The sequence below is a fragment of the Talpa europaea genome (genome assembly GCF_964194135.1).
Source record: "Talpa europaea genome assembly, chromosome: 7".
NCBI lineage: Eukaryota > Metazoa > Chordata > Mammalia > Eulipotyphla > Talpidae > Talpa > Talpa europaea.
The window spans coordinates 126,777,688-126,795,907 of record NC_140074.1 but is presented as its reverse complement, the minus strand read 5'-3'; the positions used below and the strand labels follow the sequence as shown (position 1 = coordinate 126,795,907).

At 47.3% G+C, this 18,220-nt stretch overlaps 1 protein-coding gene across 2 annotated transcripts in view; it reads left to right on the top strand.

Moving 5' to 3' along the window:
- Window positions 1-18,220, top strand: part of PRKCA (protein kinase C alpha) — a gene marked incomplete at both ends in the record, with an annotated part of 329,542 nt that overhangs the window by 243,284 nt on the left and 68,038 nt on the right. For both annotated transcript variants that reach the window (XM_084238933.1, XM_084238932.1), the window contains 3 exons: window positions 14,119-14,275; window positions 15,513-15,647; window positions 15,878-15,974. In XM_084238933.1, the coding sequence (XP_084095059.1) occupies window positions 14,119-14,275; window positions 15,513-15,647; window positions 15,878-15,974 (389 nt within the window). The remainder of the gene's footprint in view (window positions 1-14,118; window positions 14,276-15,512; window positions 15,648-15,877; window positions 15,975-18,220) is intronic.

Below are 18,220 nucleotides of genomic sequence, written 5' to 3'. Positions count from 1 at the left end.
AGCCAAACAGGGAGCAGCAAACATAAAGTTGCCTTGAGTAACTGAACAGTGTATCTGGATAGATCGGCTTTATTTCGAAAGTGTTGGAAATGTTTTAAAACATTACAAATCTAGAACAATTGAAAGTATAGGGCTGTTCCAAAAACTTAACAGAACTTTGAATAGGATCAAATCACTGGTTTAGTATAAACCAGCAGAAGCATGTGGTTCCACAGAGAAGATAGGGTTCATTCCACCCATGTTGGGCAAGTTGTCTAAACATTAGGAAGAAAATGAGTTAAATCTTGCCTCAGGGACTCCCCTGGTGGCGCAGGCTGTTGAGCACTGCGCTGTGAAGCTGTCCACAGCCTCTGCAGCACCGGTTCGATCCCAGCTGGCCAGTGAGGGTCCCACATGGCGCCGCAGACCACTCCTGTTGCGCCCACTGCTCCCCACCGGCAGTGTATTTCGTCAGTCTGCCTGTTCTGTTCCCCGCTTTGTCTCTGGTGAATCTTCACCCTCCCACGCATCTGGCCTGTACCCCGGTTCTTGTATAAAATAAATAAATCTAAAAAAAAATTTTAAAATAAATAAATCTTGCCTCACACTGTACACCTAAATAAGTTTCAAATGTATTTAAAAATTAAACATAAAAAAGAAAGTAATAACGGAAAACATAAGTGACTAGCCAATCTTTGAAAGGGCCAAGATTTTCTAAACATTAAAAAAACAAAATGAATGAAATAAAAAGGAAATGTTTGACAGATTCAACTGTCTGAACACAGAAGTGCCCAAGTTTTTAGAAGCTTAGTGAATGAAATCTAAATGCACTTTGCAGTAAATATGATGAAGGGTTATTGTTATTCACTGCTAAAGAGCTCGTTAACCTAGTAAGAAAAGTCTTTAATATACCCCGTGGGAAACTTGAACAAGGAGTAAGTCAAAGAAAAAGAAATGTAAATGGCCGAATGATTATGTGTAGGGGGAAAGTTAAACCTCAAAAGTAAGGAAGCCTAATTGTAGTGCTATTTTTCACTTTTCTCACCACCTCCTTGATAAGAGTTTGGTATGGCTTTGGGAGGAGAAATTCAGCAGCGTATGTCAAGAGTCTTGAATGATTTTAAGTAATTAAGCAACGTACCTGGATGGAAAGGCTTTATTATTGACCCACTTTTGAGAATGTATCCTTTGGGGAAAAAACAGAAATGAAGATGCATATTTATGCCTGGAGATGATCCATTGCTTTATTATTTTATAAAGGTGAAGATTTTTAAACTACAGACCTGGTGCCAAGCAAGAGATCCATTAAATAAATTATGATATAGCTATAAAATGAGATGTTAGGCATTTAAAACGTTTTCAAAGCATATCTTGTTGCATTGCAAATACAGGATCTAAAACTACATTCATAGATAAGAATATATCTATAAAATATTGACAGTTTAATACAGGTAGATGCAGAACCAGAAAACGGGCAATAAATGCATCAAAAAGAGTGGTATTCTACTACCGTAGAAGTATAGGGGATTCTGATTTTTTTATGTATGTAAATTTTATGATAAGTGCATCCATTACTCATGATAAGAAAAATAAATATTAAAATCTCCCTGTATTGTTTATACAGGCTCATTTCAGTCTCTCAGAACCTGGAAAATATTCTCTCTCACCAGATTCCATTTCCTTCTCGAACATCAGGGTTATAAATAACTTCACTAGAACTCTTCACTTTCCACTAACTGAAAGAGAAAAAGTAGTGAGATACTGGTCTTTTTCCCGAGGACCAAATGTTGTTCTTTCTCTTCAAACCACACTCGCCTCCAAGTTCCTTCCGTGACTTTATTTCCTGGGGACACTCGCATGTCCAGGGTAAGTGAATGAGCCATGGATTTACTGGGACAGAAATTGCGTTCTTATCATCACGCAGTGAGCCTCCCCAGTGAGCTGCACATTCAATAAATAGATCCTAATACATGAAGTGACTTGTCCCTGGATCCAGACTTTTGTAGGTTTATGGAGAGGGGGAGAAGAGGGAAGGCCGAGCAGGTGTCTTTCAGTGTGTCTCATCCCTCCTCCCTTTGTCTTTGGCACCAAGGGAACAAATATTCCCAAGCGAGCAGGTCCTATTTTACTAACATAGAAGAGATCGCATCTGAGATTCTGTAGGTTTTCTCAACACAGACGGCATCAGCAGACTTGATGGAAAATAATTAGAACACGCAGAGCCGAGCACCCAGCACCTCAGTCGACAGTCCTCTCTTGTCACCCAGACAGAAAGTGTTCTCTGTTCTTGGTGACACCATTTGTTCCTGAAATCTAGAGACATTCTACAGGCAGATCCTCCCCACCCCAGAGTAATTGACCCTCTCTGGCATTTTCCCCTAAAGCGGTAATTGTCTTGATTCCTGTGTCCTCCTGTTTTTGTGGGCACAGGGAAGTGCTGAGCAGCTTTGGGCCTGGCTTTATTCTCCATCCAAAAGCCTGCTCGGTTTTTCCTTGTCGGAGAGTCCCTCCAAATGGATGCTTTATGTACTGCAGCCAAAAGATGAGTCGGCCGCCAGCTTTTCTCTCTGCTCTAGCTTTTTAGTTTGTCAGACTAACAGGGCTCTGCTGGGCACTCACTAGTTTCACGTGCCCTGTGCTAACCCTGGGGTGAGATGGCGAGAGAGTCCCAGGCCCCTGCTGTGCCCCTGCTTGCAAGATGCCGTCACCATAGAGATGATCCTCCTGTGGACTGGGCTGATAGAGTGGAGGTCAGGGCAGATGGAGGGATGCCAAGGTAGGGCCAGTAGCACTAGGACAGATGTGCTACTGGACAGATGTGCTAATTGGACAGACCTCCTGTCCAAGAGCAGTTCCCAGCCGGGTCTCGCTCCTCATTGCCAGGACCTCCCCCACCCCTGCTGACAAAGGAGAGTCCACTTAGACGAGGCTGCCTCTCCCTTTGCCTTCAAGTTCTGAAAGAGCATGGAGAAAGGAAGATGATGCCTCATTCCTTGGAGAACCAGGTACTCAAGACATGCAGCAAGGGTCCTCAATGTGGGGCTCATGGATGCCCTAAAATTATCGTACACTGTTGAGCCAAAGGGGGTTATGGCCTAAAGAAAATGAGGAATCTCTGCCCCAGGCATGTTTCCAGGTGTACCTGTCACCTGGCATAAAACCTGTACACATCAGGAGCGTATTGGAAGCTACACATCTGTATGTCCACTCCCCACTGCCCCCTGGAGCCTGTATAGGGCCCGTCTGCAGTGATCTTCTGTGCCAACCTGATGGCCCTCTGTTTCTGACTTGCCTGCCTCCACCTGGGACATACCCCACCTTGCCGGGCTTGTCTGTCTGCGGTTCAGATCCCTTAATCCCAGAGCCGTGCCTATCGCTAGACAGCTTGGCCACCCCCAAAACATGCAGCATGAGGGACGTTCGGTAAATCCTGTTCCGGAAACAATCTGTCGCTCCACCAGTTTCCCCATCAACATGTGCCGAGGACGTCTGGCTTCCGGCTCCCGGTACAGAACTGACTTGGAGCAACGTGGAGGAACTGGCAGCTTCTTAGGTACAGTTTCTCCTTTCGGCATCATCAGGAGGAGGCCTAAAGAAAGGACCAAAACAAACCTTGAGAACAGTGCGTTCCCCCTCGTGCACACCCAGGAGAGTGTCATCTAGAGGAAGCGTGAGGACTCGGCAGGGCTGCGATTCAGCATTGTTCTCAGCTGCCAGGGGGAGCTTTTCCTTGATCTAGCCCATCCAGCACTTGAGATGCTCCTAAGCTGAGACTTTCTCGGCAGCACAAGCCCCAAGCTCTGAAAGCACAGGTAGGTTAACCAGGAAGCAGAGGGGCCTCTCCCACCCCCCCACCCGCCTCCACCAAGGCCAGCTTTTGCTGCCCAGTGCTCCTGGGTTCACGTTCCTTTGAGATTCCCTGTTCTGAAGCAGCTGTTGCACAAAGAAAGCATGGCACCCTCGATGCCTTATCATACTCACTGTTTGCACTTGTCCCGGATGCACGGAGGTATGGCGCGTGCTGGAGGTGCCTGAACATGCTGGGATTGGCAAACAGCAACGGGGCAAGGCCAGATCACTGGCTCCAGGGAGAAGGCAGAAAATCAGGTTTTTCTGGGAAAGCAACAAGCCTCAGTACTGAGGGAGATGTTGGCTGAGACAGGAGACAGCCACAGAGGACAGAGGACAACTGTGGATTCCTCTTCCTCTTAGAAGATACACCATCTCTTAACCCCAGCCCAGGACTCCTTCCAGGCTTTAGGACAAGGTCAGAGTTCAAGAGGCTCAGATCAAAGCAGAGGAAGCACAGGAAGTTGATAGTCTGAACCAGGAAGTAGAGGGTCCTCCCCCACAATTCTCCCTAGACAATTCAGTGGGGGTCGGGGTGGGGTGGGGAAAGGGTGGTATTGATTCTGTTTCAGGGATCATCAGTAAACTACAGCTTGAGTGAAAGACCTGGCCCACTGCCTGTTTTTAGATAAAGTTTTATTGAAACACTTCCTGCTCACTTGTTTTCATATTGTCTTTGGCTCCTTTGGCCTGCAAAACTTAAAGTATTCATGATGTGGCCATTTGTAGAAGGAGCCAGCTACCCCTGTGCTAACAGCTGTGCTGAATAAGAGGCTGCCTGGGGAGGACTGTAGAGGCAGTGCTCAAGCCCAGGGCCACGACTCAGCTGCCCACTGGACCCCATCACTTAGCAAATGCTCGGCCTTGAGCAAAGTCTCAAGGGTCTGGGCTGTCTCGTCTGGAGCATGGACATCCCAGCCCTAATTTTACAGGAGTGTTGTGAGGATTATGTGCGTGAGTGTAGTAAGGCATGTGGAAATGTGTCCATAAATGTACCTGATCTTTTTCACGGAGATAAAACAAATACATTATAAAACTCACTCTTCTAAAGTATACAATAAGCGTGACTCTGTGTGTGTGTGTACATACATATATAGATATTATATATATGGTTGCATGATCTTGTGGATAGAATGTAATGTTTATATTTATAATGTGATATATGTATATTTACAAGGTTGTACAACCATCCTCACTTTCTAATTCCAGATCACTTTCATCACCCCCAAAAGAAACTTCTTTTTTTTTTTTAAAGATTATTTATTTATACAAGAACCGGGGTACAGACCAGATGCACGGGAGGGTGAGAGGATTCACCAGAGACAGAGAGGGGAACAGGACAGGCAGACTGATGAAATACACTGCTGAGGGGAGCAGTAGGCGTGACAGGAGAGGTCTGCTGCGCCATGTGGGACCCTCGCCGGCCGGCCAGGATCAAACTGGTGCTGCAGAGGCTGCGGACAGCTTCACAGCTCAGCGCTCAACCGCCTGCGCCACCAGGGGAGGCCCCAAAAGAAACTTCTTAATAGACCCTGTAGTAAGCTGAATAATGACTACCCAAAAATATTTAGGACCTAACCCATGGGGTCTATAAATATGACCTTATTTGAAAAAAGTTTCTTTGCCTAAGTGATAAAGTGAAGACTCTTGGGATAGGAAGATTATCTCAAATTAGGTGGGCCCTAAGTGCTATCCCAGGTGTTCTTATTTACTCTGTGATAGCATGTTAAATAAGAGATATTTAACACATGGAGGAGAAGAAAATCGGAAAAAAGGCTAGAGTGATGTGACCGCGAGCCAGGGAATGCCGTCAGAGGCTGGCAGAGGCAAGGAACAGCTTCTCCCCTGGAACCTCTGATTTGAGCACCTTGATTTTGGCCCTGTGGCACTGATGTTTGACTTCTGGCCTCCAGAGCTATGAGAAAATTCCTTTTCTTTTAAACCGTTGAGTTTGTAACTGTTTGTTAGTGCAGCAGCAGAAAACAAGCCCTACCTTTCCTGTTCTTTAGCTTATAATTCATGCCACCCTGCTGGCAGATGGTAGGTGAAAATTGGAGACACTTCCTAGCTTCTCACCTGAGGCAGGACATTCAGCGACACACCCCGTAGTGGCAGCGAAGCCTGCCTCCACCAACTGCCGTTACTTGGCAGGCCCAAACTTTTTAGCGCCCAAAAACTTTTTCCTCGCTCCTCCAATCAGTTAATATCTCTTACATCAGGCTAGAGAATGCTTATTTGCCCGAACAAAAAAAAAGACAGCCTCATCCTACAGACCTCTTGTGGTATGCACACATTTGATATTTTGAGCATGATCGTGGGGGAAATGAGCACTGTTTTGGATACATTAGTGCTGTTTTGTGGGAAGCCCTTTTCCTTGGTTTCAATATTTGTTCTGTGATCTTAAAAATCTCTACATCCGTGCAAATTTACCCAACTCACTTTACACCCACTGCCATCTTCTCTCTTTGCTTTCAATATGTCTTTTGTCCTAGAATTTGTATCTTAGCAGAGTGAGAGAGACCGAGCACACTCAAAGCGCACGTCCCGAGTGTGAACAGGCAGTGGCTTCCCTTACAGCCTCATTGGTATTATAACCACTGATGCTCTCCGGATCTGTCTCACCAACATCGTGGTCTCACTTGGCTCGAGTACCAACTCGTTGGTTCTTAGGCAGAGTCAGTACTTTCCAGAGGCCCGGCTGTAGAGACCAAAATTTAGAATTTTCACCCCCAAAATTATATTCACACCTCTCAAGTGGGTGCTATAGCCCCCTCAGCCAACTAACTCCAAGGCACCAAAACAAAGTACGATACACATGTCACCTTCCTTCCACTCACCCCCAGGCACACCCACAGCTCAGCCCAGTCTCCCTCCTCCCAGTGGAAGACTGTGGGGTCTTGTCCCTTCCTCCCTATCCCCCATTTGCTTCTAGCTCAGGCCAATTTTACGGACTAGAACATAGACCTTGTTTTACTCAAGTCATTCTTTTTCCCATAACAAGCAAAAGTCAGATTTGCTACAGTCACATGCTAATCCCGGTCTGGCCACCTGTGAGCAAGCAGGTGCTAACACCTCTCTCTCAAGGCACCCCATTAGCACATGGGCTTGAGAATAGCATCTGCTGGTGGTGAGGAGTTTAAAACTGTGCCTGCCCACATAGTACTCTTTCTAGATATGCTGTCCCTCCCTGACTGCCACCACTGCCACCTTCACCATCATGATCATTAGCTTCCTGAGTACTAAGGTCGGGGACCTGCCATAACCTCGGTGCTCATGGTCCAAATCAGCTGTCCTCAAAGGAGGAGCGAGCAACCACATCCACACACCCACCTCTGCCTCCTCTCTAAAGGTAAACCTCTTAGAAATAAATAGCCCAGCACGTTTCTCTGGCATTACATTTCTACTCAAGTGTTTTTATCATGTTTTTATCAGAAATTCAATTGCAACAACATGGGTAGAACTGGAGAGGATAATACTGAGCGAAGTAAGTCAGAAGGAGAAAGGCAAAGTATAGAGAATTGAAACAAAGGGACAGACAAAGCCAAAGCAGTAACAAATCTTTGACATCTGATTGCAAATCCAAGGTGACCAAAAAGGGAGGTGATGGGATGGGAGTGGCAGAGAGAGGAGACCCAGCGGGTCACGGCACATGGCAGGTGTGGTATGAAAACATACATCTGCAGAGATTTGAACCTGTGACCCCTAAAACAAATACAATGATGTAAACCATTTTTAACTCAATAAACATAATTGGAGGAGGGAACAAAAAAACGTAGGGGTCTAAAGCTCTTTGGAAGAAAGTTCCATGGGTGTCCAATAACTATTACAATGAATTCTCAGGGCTTGCTGCCTCTGGGGGCTCCATCACGGCTGCCTGTGAAATGGCACAAGGTCCTCTCATCCACAGACCCCAAAGCCCTCCCTATTTTCTGCATTTGCCCATCCCCCTGTGTTTTTGCTTTCACTTTTCTTTGGCTGCTGTTAACTTCAAACAAAGAAGAGTCTGTTTTGTTTTTTGTTTTTTTTCTGTAGAATCAGAAATCATTTCTGCTCACGGTGTGGGTTAGGCCTGTAGAATGTTGTTTACCCTTGCTTTTGCTGGGGTGCAAGGAGAGAGATGGGAGGGGTTGCTGGGTCAGCACACACAGAACTTTTGCAGCAAGCCCCTGTTTTGAACCTTTGTCTTTGTAGTTGAACAAGGGTGCTCTTAGAGGCGGACACCAGACAGTAAAAATTAAGAATTGTTTGCTAAAGCAAAACAGCTCATTTGAAGGGCCATGTTGTCCTTGAATTTGGAGGCATTTGACTTTCTCTTCTGTCACCCAAAGATCCCTGTGCAGAGAGCAACTCTGTGATGGGTGGGGCTGCTGTGGGTCCAGGAAGGCAAGTCCAGTCTGCAGGCAAAGAAGGAGCTACAGCTGCATCCTCAACAAGCTCTTAGTTTGTGTCCCGGCTGATTCCTTTGGGGACTCCTTGTACCATGTACCCAGCCAGGGTGCCCTAAGGCAAGCTCAGAACGGGGTTAAAACTCCACAGGGAGACAGGGAGGTGGGATCAGGGGGAGACAGCACTGGTTCTGCAGCACTGATTCAACTGTTTTTTGTTAGGTGGTGAAGCTCACAGGTGTTGTTTTGTTACACTTAAAATTTATGCTGCATGTATTTCGGCATCAGGAGACAATCTGGACCATTCTCTAAATGGATCCAGGATTGCATTAAAAATAGTTTTTTAATACTCAGCTATTTTGTAACAACTGGATTTTGCCTCTTAAACTCTAGACTAACACTGAGGTCTGGAAATTCCAGTCCTTTATGAGCAGTCCCTTTACTATACTTGGTTTCTTTACCCTGAGGAAAGAGCCCTGGCCCCTAGAGTGGATAGGACTAGATGATCGTGATGGTGGTGGTGGTGATGATGGTGGCGATGATGGTGATGATGGTGGTGATGGTAATGGTGGTAGTGGTAGTGATAGTGGTGATGATGGTGGTGATAACCATAATGATAACCATAGCAAACACTTAACAATATGGCCATTAGTAATAGCAGCAAATACTATGGACCGTTTGTTCCGTTTCCTCTCTTGTACAAATATTGACTCCTTTAATCTCTGCAACAACCCTGTGAGGTAGACACTGTTTTGTTCCTGTTTTACAGAGGAGCAAACTGAGAAGTTGGGTAACTTGCCCAAAGTCATACAGCTGTAAGCAACAGAGCCAGGATTCAACCCCAGCTACTCACATGAAGTCATAGTGCCCCCCTGAGGGAAGTCAGCCACCACCTGCAGCCCTGTCCAAGCAAGGGGAGCCTGGCTTCCTGCCATACAGCCACTGGCTATAAGGTTTTGTGGGTATAGCTTGCCTCTCCCTGGAAAAGCACCACAGGGGCCCCTTCCTATCTGCCTACCTGCGTCACCCCTCCACTCCCCCTCCCCCAAGCATGCCCCTGACAGAGTGCCCAGCTTCACAACTAAGTGTTGACTATTCCATCAACTCTGGGCACTTCTGATGTCAGTGCCCATCCAGCTAAGGCTGTCCAGTCCTCTGAGCCCGTGACCAGACAGCCCACGTGCCTAAACACTTATTCAGAGCTTACAGGTCCTGAGCTCACCTGTCCAGGTGTATCAGGTATCTCCATGGCACCGTGGAGGCATTTCTCAAATGTTCATAATCTTATTTGAATGGATTTTGTCCAAAAATGATATCTTACATGATCAGGAATTTACATAACCTTATGACTCCAAGATGGTTCTTCTCAACCCTGGGCTGGAAGGCTGATCCATTTCAGAACAGGCATCTTGAGCTAAAAGATGGTAATTTAATTAGGATTTTATGTTTCTATTCAAGTTTGGGAAGACTTGACTCTGAAACGGCCAGTGCCGTGGCAATGTCTGGAGCAGATGTGCTCTTCTCTCAGAGGCTGCCGAACTGCTAATGAGGTGGGAGGGGAAAGCTTCCCCGCTGAGCGTGTCCCACATGGGGCTCTGAGCCCTTTGACAGGCCCCGGGAGCACAGCTAGTGCTGCTGCAGAGGGACAAGGGAGATCTGTCACCCTGGAACTGTTTTAGAAACCATCTACTTTCAGAACTTTGCATGGCACCATAGAACTTTACCCAGCAGAGCCTCATTCTCAGTGGTTTATTTATCAAAGCTTGCATGATTTGTTTTCCTTAACAAATCTTAATTCTGTGGATCCAAAGAGTTTGGCTCTTGTAGAAGATGAGAGACAAAAAACAAGGCTTGGGGACTGTGTGGGGCCTGTTCTCAGACCTACTGGCCCCCGAGATTGTGGGGCATTCATTACCCTCGATTCCTCAGAATTGCCATTCTATTTGACCTACTCCCCACCTGTGGGATGGGGCCCCTGGTGGGCTGAGACTTTGGGTTGTATTTGACACGGTTTCTGAAGGTACCATGGTTTCTGAAGTACCAGTTCTGAAGGTACCGTCTGAATTTAAAAACCATTAAATGACATGGTGAGAAAGATGTTCCCCTTTCCAGTTTTCTTTCTATCTTGGTTGCAAAACTGAGAAAGACTCTCTCCGGGTGAGGAATGTCCTTAACACTCTAACACCTGTTAATATTCCCCTTTGAAACTAAGAGCAGCTGCAGGCAACTGCATCAGCCAGAAGCAGGAATACTCTTAGCTTCCCTGCAATCAATTATATGGCCATTTCCTGTTTATGGTAGACAGCCTTGCTTTTCATTTACCAGTGTGATCCGTTCCCTTTGTAACTTTGGTGGGAGTGTGTTTTGCTTTGTTTATGTGAATAATTAGTCTGAGTTCTCAAGTGATACAGGTCCAGGGGTCACACCTTGAAAATGACTGTCAGGTGCAGCGCACCTGGGAAGCTTAAAGGCGTTCATAATGCCTGCGCCTTAACACACACCAATTGATCAGACTCTGAGGGTGCAACCCGGGCACCCGCCTTTGACTAAAATACCCCTGGAGTTTGCAGTGCACAGCTGAGGTGGAGAACTCAGCTGATCTGGCATACTTGAGATCCAGCCAGGGACCTGTTGTCACCCACCTGCGACCCATACCTGGATTGCATTTCCCCTTCTCTCCCTCTCTCCTCCTCCACTCCCCCCTTCGTTTTGCTCTTTTCTCTTAGCTCCTGCTCCCCCAGCCTCCCTGTGCCTACTCCTGCTGTGAGACCCTCCAGCACTGCCTCTTAATTTTAAGACATTGCTGGTACCACACATGGTTGCAAGCGGCTAGAACTTTCCGCATCGTACATTTCTTCATGGCATTTGCTTGCTAATTCATAAGCTGTTAGTCCAGTTTCTGAACAACCTCCAGTAACTTGTATTAACGACAATAATAGCAGTCATTATTGGCTCTCTCGGTGTACCTGCCTCTGTTCTAAATCCTACACGTGTGAACCTCTCTAATCCCCACGCAATCCTAAGAGAGAGGTATAATTTTCCAGATGAAGAAACCGAGGCACAGGGAGGTTAATAGCTTACCTAGGGTTATACAATCACAGATTGACAGGGCCAGATTTCAAATGCAGGCAGCCTGGCCCAGAACCCACTTTCAGAGCAGATGGGCCCAGAGTGGCTGCTCCCAGCCCTGATTCAGGTGTCCCTGGCCCCACCACGAGCCACACCAGGCCGGCTGTTAGCTGCTGCCATCAGAAATTGAAATTCAGGCCCTCTATCTGCTTCAGTGACCTCTGGAATTGATAATTCTTTTTATTTTCAACTTAAATGATAGCATCACAGCAAGAAGCCCACAGCTTTAAATCCCATCAAGATTTTAACTCATCACCATTCCAAAGAGGTCAGCCTGAAACGATTTTGTGTGTGCAGGCCGCCAGGACTGGAAATGGAGGCTGGAGGAGCCATCGCCCACAGTTCGGTCTGCGGTGGGTGAAACCTCGGCAGCCTCGATGCTTCTTCATTAGTTTGCCTGGAACATGACCTCGGTGTCAGACATTCCAGGTTTTTTTCTGCCCTTTAAAAAGAATCTGATTCCCATTTCAGTGCTTAATTGGAGAGAGACCTTCGGCCCTTTCCTGTTGCTTGTGGTTGAGCATTTTTATGCTCACATTTTTCATTTGATGAAACTCGGTTGCTGCCCTAGGAAACTCGGCCTGCATTGCATTAAAAACCTGCAGGAGCTTGTAGGGGTTCCAGGGTGGCAGGGTCCCTGGAGACCTCCTACCTCCCTGGAGAGTCTGAAATTGTTGTACTAGGGGTGAGTCCCTAACACTGCCTGGGCCGTAGTGGACCCTCACATCACGTTAGCCTTTTTTCCCCCTGTCTTTTCCAAGCTGCCAATAGTATAAGGCATTTTATATACATCACTCCATTTACTTCTCCCAGTAGCACATGCCACTGGAAATATGTTCTGTTCCTTTTTCTACCTGAAGAGACAGAGGCCCAAGAGCAAGTTTCCAGGGGCTTGGGCTCCGTGGTGGAGGAGGCAGGGTCTGAAGGCAGGTGGCCGAGCTGTCAAGCTGTGTGTTTAGGGCACCCACTCCCAACTGCAGGAGGTAGGAAACATCCTTAGAAGGCAGAAGTGGAGCACAAGGACCAGATATGTGGCTTCCTGGTGGCGGGTGGGCTGGCTGGCACCTACTCAGACCACTGCAGTGGCCCCGTGTCGCTTTCTGCCTGAGGCTTCCAGGCAGGGTGGCTGCAAGGCTGTGGCCTGGCAGACTCGGCACTCGGTGTGACCCCGGGCTAGTGTGGACAGTGCCTGTGACTTCTGCTCTTAGGGCACACCCTCTCATCTCTGCCCAAGACCCAACATTTGAGCATGCGTCCCTCCCCTACTCTGTCCCTGCTCTTACCAGCTCCAGACCTAAAATTCTCCTGATGTTCTTATTTAACAATCCAGCTGCACTAACAGCCAGAGCCGTGGCTCCCAGCTTTCTAGTGCAGCAGAAGCACCTGGAGGCCTGGCAAGCCCAGACCCCTGTTCCCCCCCGCCCCCCAGTTCTCCAGCTGCTGATCCAGGGACACCTCATGGGAGCCCGGGGACAGAGAACACTGCCCCAGCTAGATGTGCACCGCGGTCTGACTAATGAGGGTCCCTGATGATGGAAAATCTGAGCCATGTTGGGGGAAGTGGTAAGGAAGATACGGGGGGGCCTCCCCTGGTGGCACAGCGGTTGAGCGCTGGGCTGTGATGCTGCCCTCAGCCTCTGCAATGCTGGTTCGATCCCCGGCCCCCGGTGAGGGTCCCACATGGCACGCAGACCTCTCCTGCTGCCCCTGCTGCTCCCCTCAGCAGTGTGCTTTGTCAGTACGCCTGTTCTGCTCCCCGCTCTGGCTCTGGTGATTTCTCTCTCCTTCCCACGCTTCTGACTGTACCCAGTGCTTGTATAAATAAATAAATCTTTAAAAAAAAAAAAAAAAAGAAGATAGAGGGCCCAGCACACTGGGCCTTTGTCCCTTTCCAGCGTTCTAGAGAATGGCAGGTTTTAGCAACTCCACAGTGGCTTCGGCCATGCCCACTGGAATAAGCCTCTGCCAGGGCGCCCCTGAGCACACCTCCCCTGAGGATGGAAAGGCCTTTGGATCCCCACGTGAGCGCTCCTCAGTCTAGAATGTGCTTTGGAGCCCCCTGGAGTCGCGAGGCGGTGGGGATTCCACCTGGGGTGCGGCCTTTCCCCTGCGCACACACTGGGTGGCCAAGCCATGGCAGGCCAGTGTTTGCCCTACATGGAATCACTTGGGGCACTTACAGAATAACAATACTTGAGCTACCCCCTTCAGAGCTTCTAATTCAGGGATTTTCAAACCCCCTTTCCAAGTAATTCCAATGTACAAACAGCTGGAAATCACTCATCTTTACAAAGGTGACAGATGGAACCCTAGCCGAGTGGCCTGAGGGGTGCTGGCCAGCCCACCCCCACAGAGAAGCCAGCCTGGGCACCTCACACTAGTAAGCGCTCAAGTGTATGATGTCGTGGATGAGCCTGGCTGGCTACTTAGGGCAGGGCTGGAGAAAGCCAGCAACCCCAGAACTACAGGATATGCGGTTCTACTTAACCAATTCTGGGCCGGGACCCAGGTTTCTACATTTCCAACAGGCATCCAAATGTCAGCAGCAATGCAGAGACTCATGGTTGGACCACAAGGGCCCACACAGTGCCCCTCATCTCTGCAAGGGTGGCCATGCATAGCCGTCTCAAGCTGAGGGTCAGAGGCTTTGGGTCCTCATCAACCCTAAAACACCATCTTGAGGTCTCTCTACTCCAGCCTGGTACTGAAGAGGACCCTGGGCATTCCCGGTCAGTTCCCTTGTAACATTTTTTCTCTCTTCCTTCTCTCTCCACAGTACGAGATGCAAAAAATCTAATCCCTATGGATCCAAATGGACTTTCAGATCCTTATGTGAAGCTGAAACTTATTCCTGATCCCAAAAATGAAAGTAAACAGAAAACCAAAACCATCCGCTCCACACTCAACCCCCAGTGGAATGAGTCTTTTACATTGTAAGTGGTGTCTCCTCTTCCTTGTCTTCTTGGCCAGCTCTCTTCCCTGCACACACAAGACTGCCCCACTCATTGTTAGCGACATCGCGCCGGGTTTGTTAGACACCCTCAAGAACTGCCTCATTTGTGACCACCCCAGACTGCTGCTCAGGAGGCCATGTTTGCCCACTGTGTGATGGACATTACTGTCCATCTTAGCTGACCAGCACCTACATCATACCAGCCCCCAATGAATATCAACACCTACTCTGAACAAAAATGATCTTATGCTAAAATGATATAAAAGTGTATAAAATGTGTCCCACCTCTTCATGGGTTCTTTTGAAGGTTAGAGGATGGAATGAGGTCAGAATTTAAATAATTTTTAAAATACAGAGTGAGTAACACGGACAGTGGCTGTTGCCACTGAAATGGAAGATCATCCACATCTTTAATCAGGGAAGACTTCCTGGGGGAGATAGCATTTACAGCGGACCTTGAAGGAGTGCCTGCCAGGATTTTGGAGGTAGAGATGGTAGAAGGGAAAGATGGGAGGAGGGAAAGGTGTGAATATGTCAAGGGTAAGAAGACACCGGCAGCAGCAAAGCACAAGCAAGTGGTCCTCTATTTAGACTAGAACATCGAAGGCAATCAGAAATGTCACTGTGTATTGTATGGAACAGAAGCCAGAAAGTTTTGCCCTGCAAAGACTAAATAGTAAATATTTTAGACTTTTTGGGTCATATAGTCTTTATGGCAGCTATACAGCTCTTTTCATCTAGAGTGAAAGCAGCTGTGGACAACATGTAAACAAATGTTTACATGGCTGTTTTCCAATAAAACTTTATTTAAAAAAACAAGTTGTGGGCCAAATTTGGCATATGCATCATAGTTTACTAATCCCTGATCTAGAGTTTGGTTGCCAGGCACCTAGTACTTTGTTGGCAACAGGGAACCACAGGAAGAAAATTGAATGCGGCCATGTGTGACTTTAACACTGTGTCAGCCAACCACATACTGCGTAGATGACAGTGGTCTCCTTAGGCCCTTCCGTGTAGCCTAGGTGTGTAGAGAGCCACCCCATCTAGGTTTGCTATTACATTCACACAACGAAATGACCTAACGACATTTCTCAGAATGCAGCCCTATTATTAAGCAATGCAGGGTTTGTACTCTATCTCAGACTGGAGTGTGAGCACATAGTATGTCCCAAGTAACTGTGATCAAGATAACCTGGCATGTGTGTGTTCTTTTGTAGCAAATTGAAACCTTCAGATAAAGACCGACGACTGTCTGTAGAAATCTGGGACTGGGATAGAACAACAAGGAATGACTTCATGGGCTCCCTCTCGTTCGGCGTGTCAGAGCTGATGAAGATGCCCGCCAGTGGATGGTAAGAAAGCCCCTGGAGTTTGAATATGTCTGTGTCAACCAAGGGAAAATGGTTTCAAGACAGCAGAGCATTTAGAGATTTGGAAAACAAGCCAGTTCAGGTCTGCAGTGCGCTGTTGCAATGTAATCTGGCCACAGCCTCCCCATGGGACATGTTTCTGGAACAGCGGGTCTAGAGGTTGAAGGAGAGGAGTGGCTGGCCCCTAACTCTTCTCTCCATGTCTCTGAAAGGTACAAGTTGCTTAACCAAGAAGAAGGTGAGTACTACAATGTACCCATTCCAGAAGGGGATGAAGAAGGAAATGTGGAGCTCAGACAGAAATTTGAGGTGAGGCTCCCTATTACTGGAAATGTATAGCAAGGACCAGATTTTTGTGGGCACTCTGCTGAAAGGCAAGAAGGAGCTCAAGCCTTCATCTTTTTCTTTCTTTAAAAAACATAAACATGGCGTCCTTCCCACCCTTTGCAAGCTGTTAGCATCCTACATCTATCACCGTTACAGGGTGGAAATTGTAACCATCCCAGAAATGAGCATGGTCAATTCTGCTTAAGAAATTGGTTTCCGCCTCCCCGGTGGCGCAGCAGTTGAGCGCTGGGTTGCTAAGCTGCCCGCAGCCTCTGCAGTGCCGGTTCGATCCATGGCCACCGGGTGAGGGTCCCACATGGCGCGCAGACCTCTCCTGCCGCCCGCTGCTCCCCTCAGCAGTGTACTTCGGTCCTTCTGCCTGCTCTGCTCCCCGCTCTGGCTCTGGTGAATTCTCTCACCCTCCCACGCTTCTGACTGTACCCAGTGCTTGTATAAACAAACAAACAAATAAATAAATTAAAATAAATCTTTTTTAAAAAAAAAGAAAAAAGGGCTGTGCTCCTCCAAAAGGCAGGTCACCTTGGCCTTAGCGGGGGGAGGGAGTTTAGGTGTGGTTCGGCTACTTGCCAGAGTCTAAAATTTAGCCCCAGATATTAGGAAACATGAACTGGATATTTGTGCTGTCCCGGGTTCATCTGTCTTCTTTCTCCCTGCTCCCCATTTCTCCATCTCTCCTCCTCTCCACCTCCTTTTCTCTGCAGCCCAGCTTTGTTCACTTACTAGACAGCTGAGCTTGTGATGAACAGCTCAGCACCTGCCTTATGTTCCAAGTCACAGCTTTTCATTTTCTAATCATCTGCATTTCGGCTGTTGGAGGGATTCCTAGAATAGCCGTTCAGTCTATTCCATTTTTGAATCTTCCTCTTCCTCAAACTAATTAGGATTCCCCCAAATTCCCCTTCCTAATCAAATGCACATGTACACACCCCTGTGTGTGTGTGTGTGTGTGTGTGTGTGTGTGTAAATACTGAACTGTTACTGAAATGTTGACAGTAAAGAGCTGCTGATGGGCTTATTTCCCCCCCTTCTGGTGTTTCCATCTCTCAAGTAAAATTATGTCCCAAAGAAACTTATAGGTTATATCCAGATAAGATGACTTTCAAAGGATAGACACTATAAAAATGTCCAAAATGTTTTATAATACTGATACTTGGTTAAATTGTACGTTAATGACAAATATTTAAGGAGAGCAGCTGTGAGCCTGGATGTTCTCTGGAACCTAAATGAGTGAAATTAGTCACTTTTTCAGTCAATGATACAATAGGGAATGGTGGGGACTCCGGTAGGCTGGTGAGTACAGGTCCTGTTAAGGGCCTCAGCCACAGCTGCTCAGTGCCAGTTGACTTCTGCTGTGCATGAAAAAGAGTCCTGTGGGGCCTCCCCGATGGCGCAGCGGTTGAGCGCTGGGTTGCAAAGCTGCCCGCGGCCTCTGCGGCACTGGTTCAATCCCCGGCTGCTCCCCGGCCACCAGAGGAGGGTCCCACATGGCACGCAGACCTCTCCAGCCGCCCGCTGCTCCCCTCAGCAGTGTACTTCGGTCCTTCTGCCTGCTCTGCTCCCCGCTCTGGCTCTGGTGAATTCTCTCACCCTCCCGCGCTTCTGACTGTACCCAGTGCTTGTATAAACAAAACAAACAAACAAACAAATAAATAAAAAACATGCCTCTATTAAAAAAAAAATTGTTTAAAAAAAAAAAAAAGAAAAAGAAAAAGAGTCCTGTACTGCCAGATCTTCTGGTTCTTCCGGAGAAGCCTAAATAATCAGATTTTTAAATATTCTGATTTCTTTTAATGTTGGGAGGTAATTAAAACTTAGAAGTCTGTGTGGGACAGACACACATCATTGCTTTAGACACAGATAAAATTCTGCAGTGGATACCAGCTTGCAATCTCTGCTCTTAACAATGTAGGAGAGGGAAGAGGAGAGATGGAGAAAAGAAAAAGGAGGAAGAGGAGAGAGAAAAAAGAATTTTATACATATGAGGATTTCCAAAGAGGCCATATAATATTTAGAGACATTCAGCTGCACGGATGAAAGGGCTGGGGCTGGTTTTAACTGCCTATACCAGGCCCAGCTCTTTCTCTATTTGTTTTCTTCTTCACTTGCTTCATTATCCACTCCCACCTCCTCCCCAGGGCTGAGGATAGGAAGCTGGAGTACCAGACAGAAAGGCTTCTTCCTTGTGTATCCCATCACCAATGTCGCAC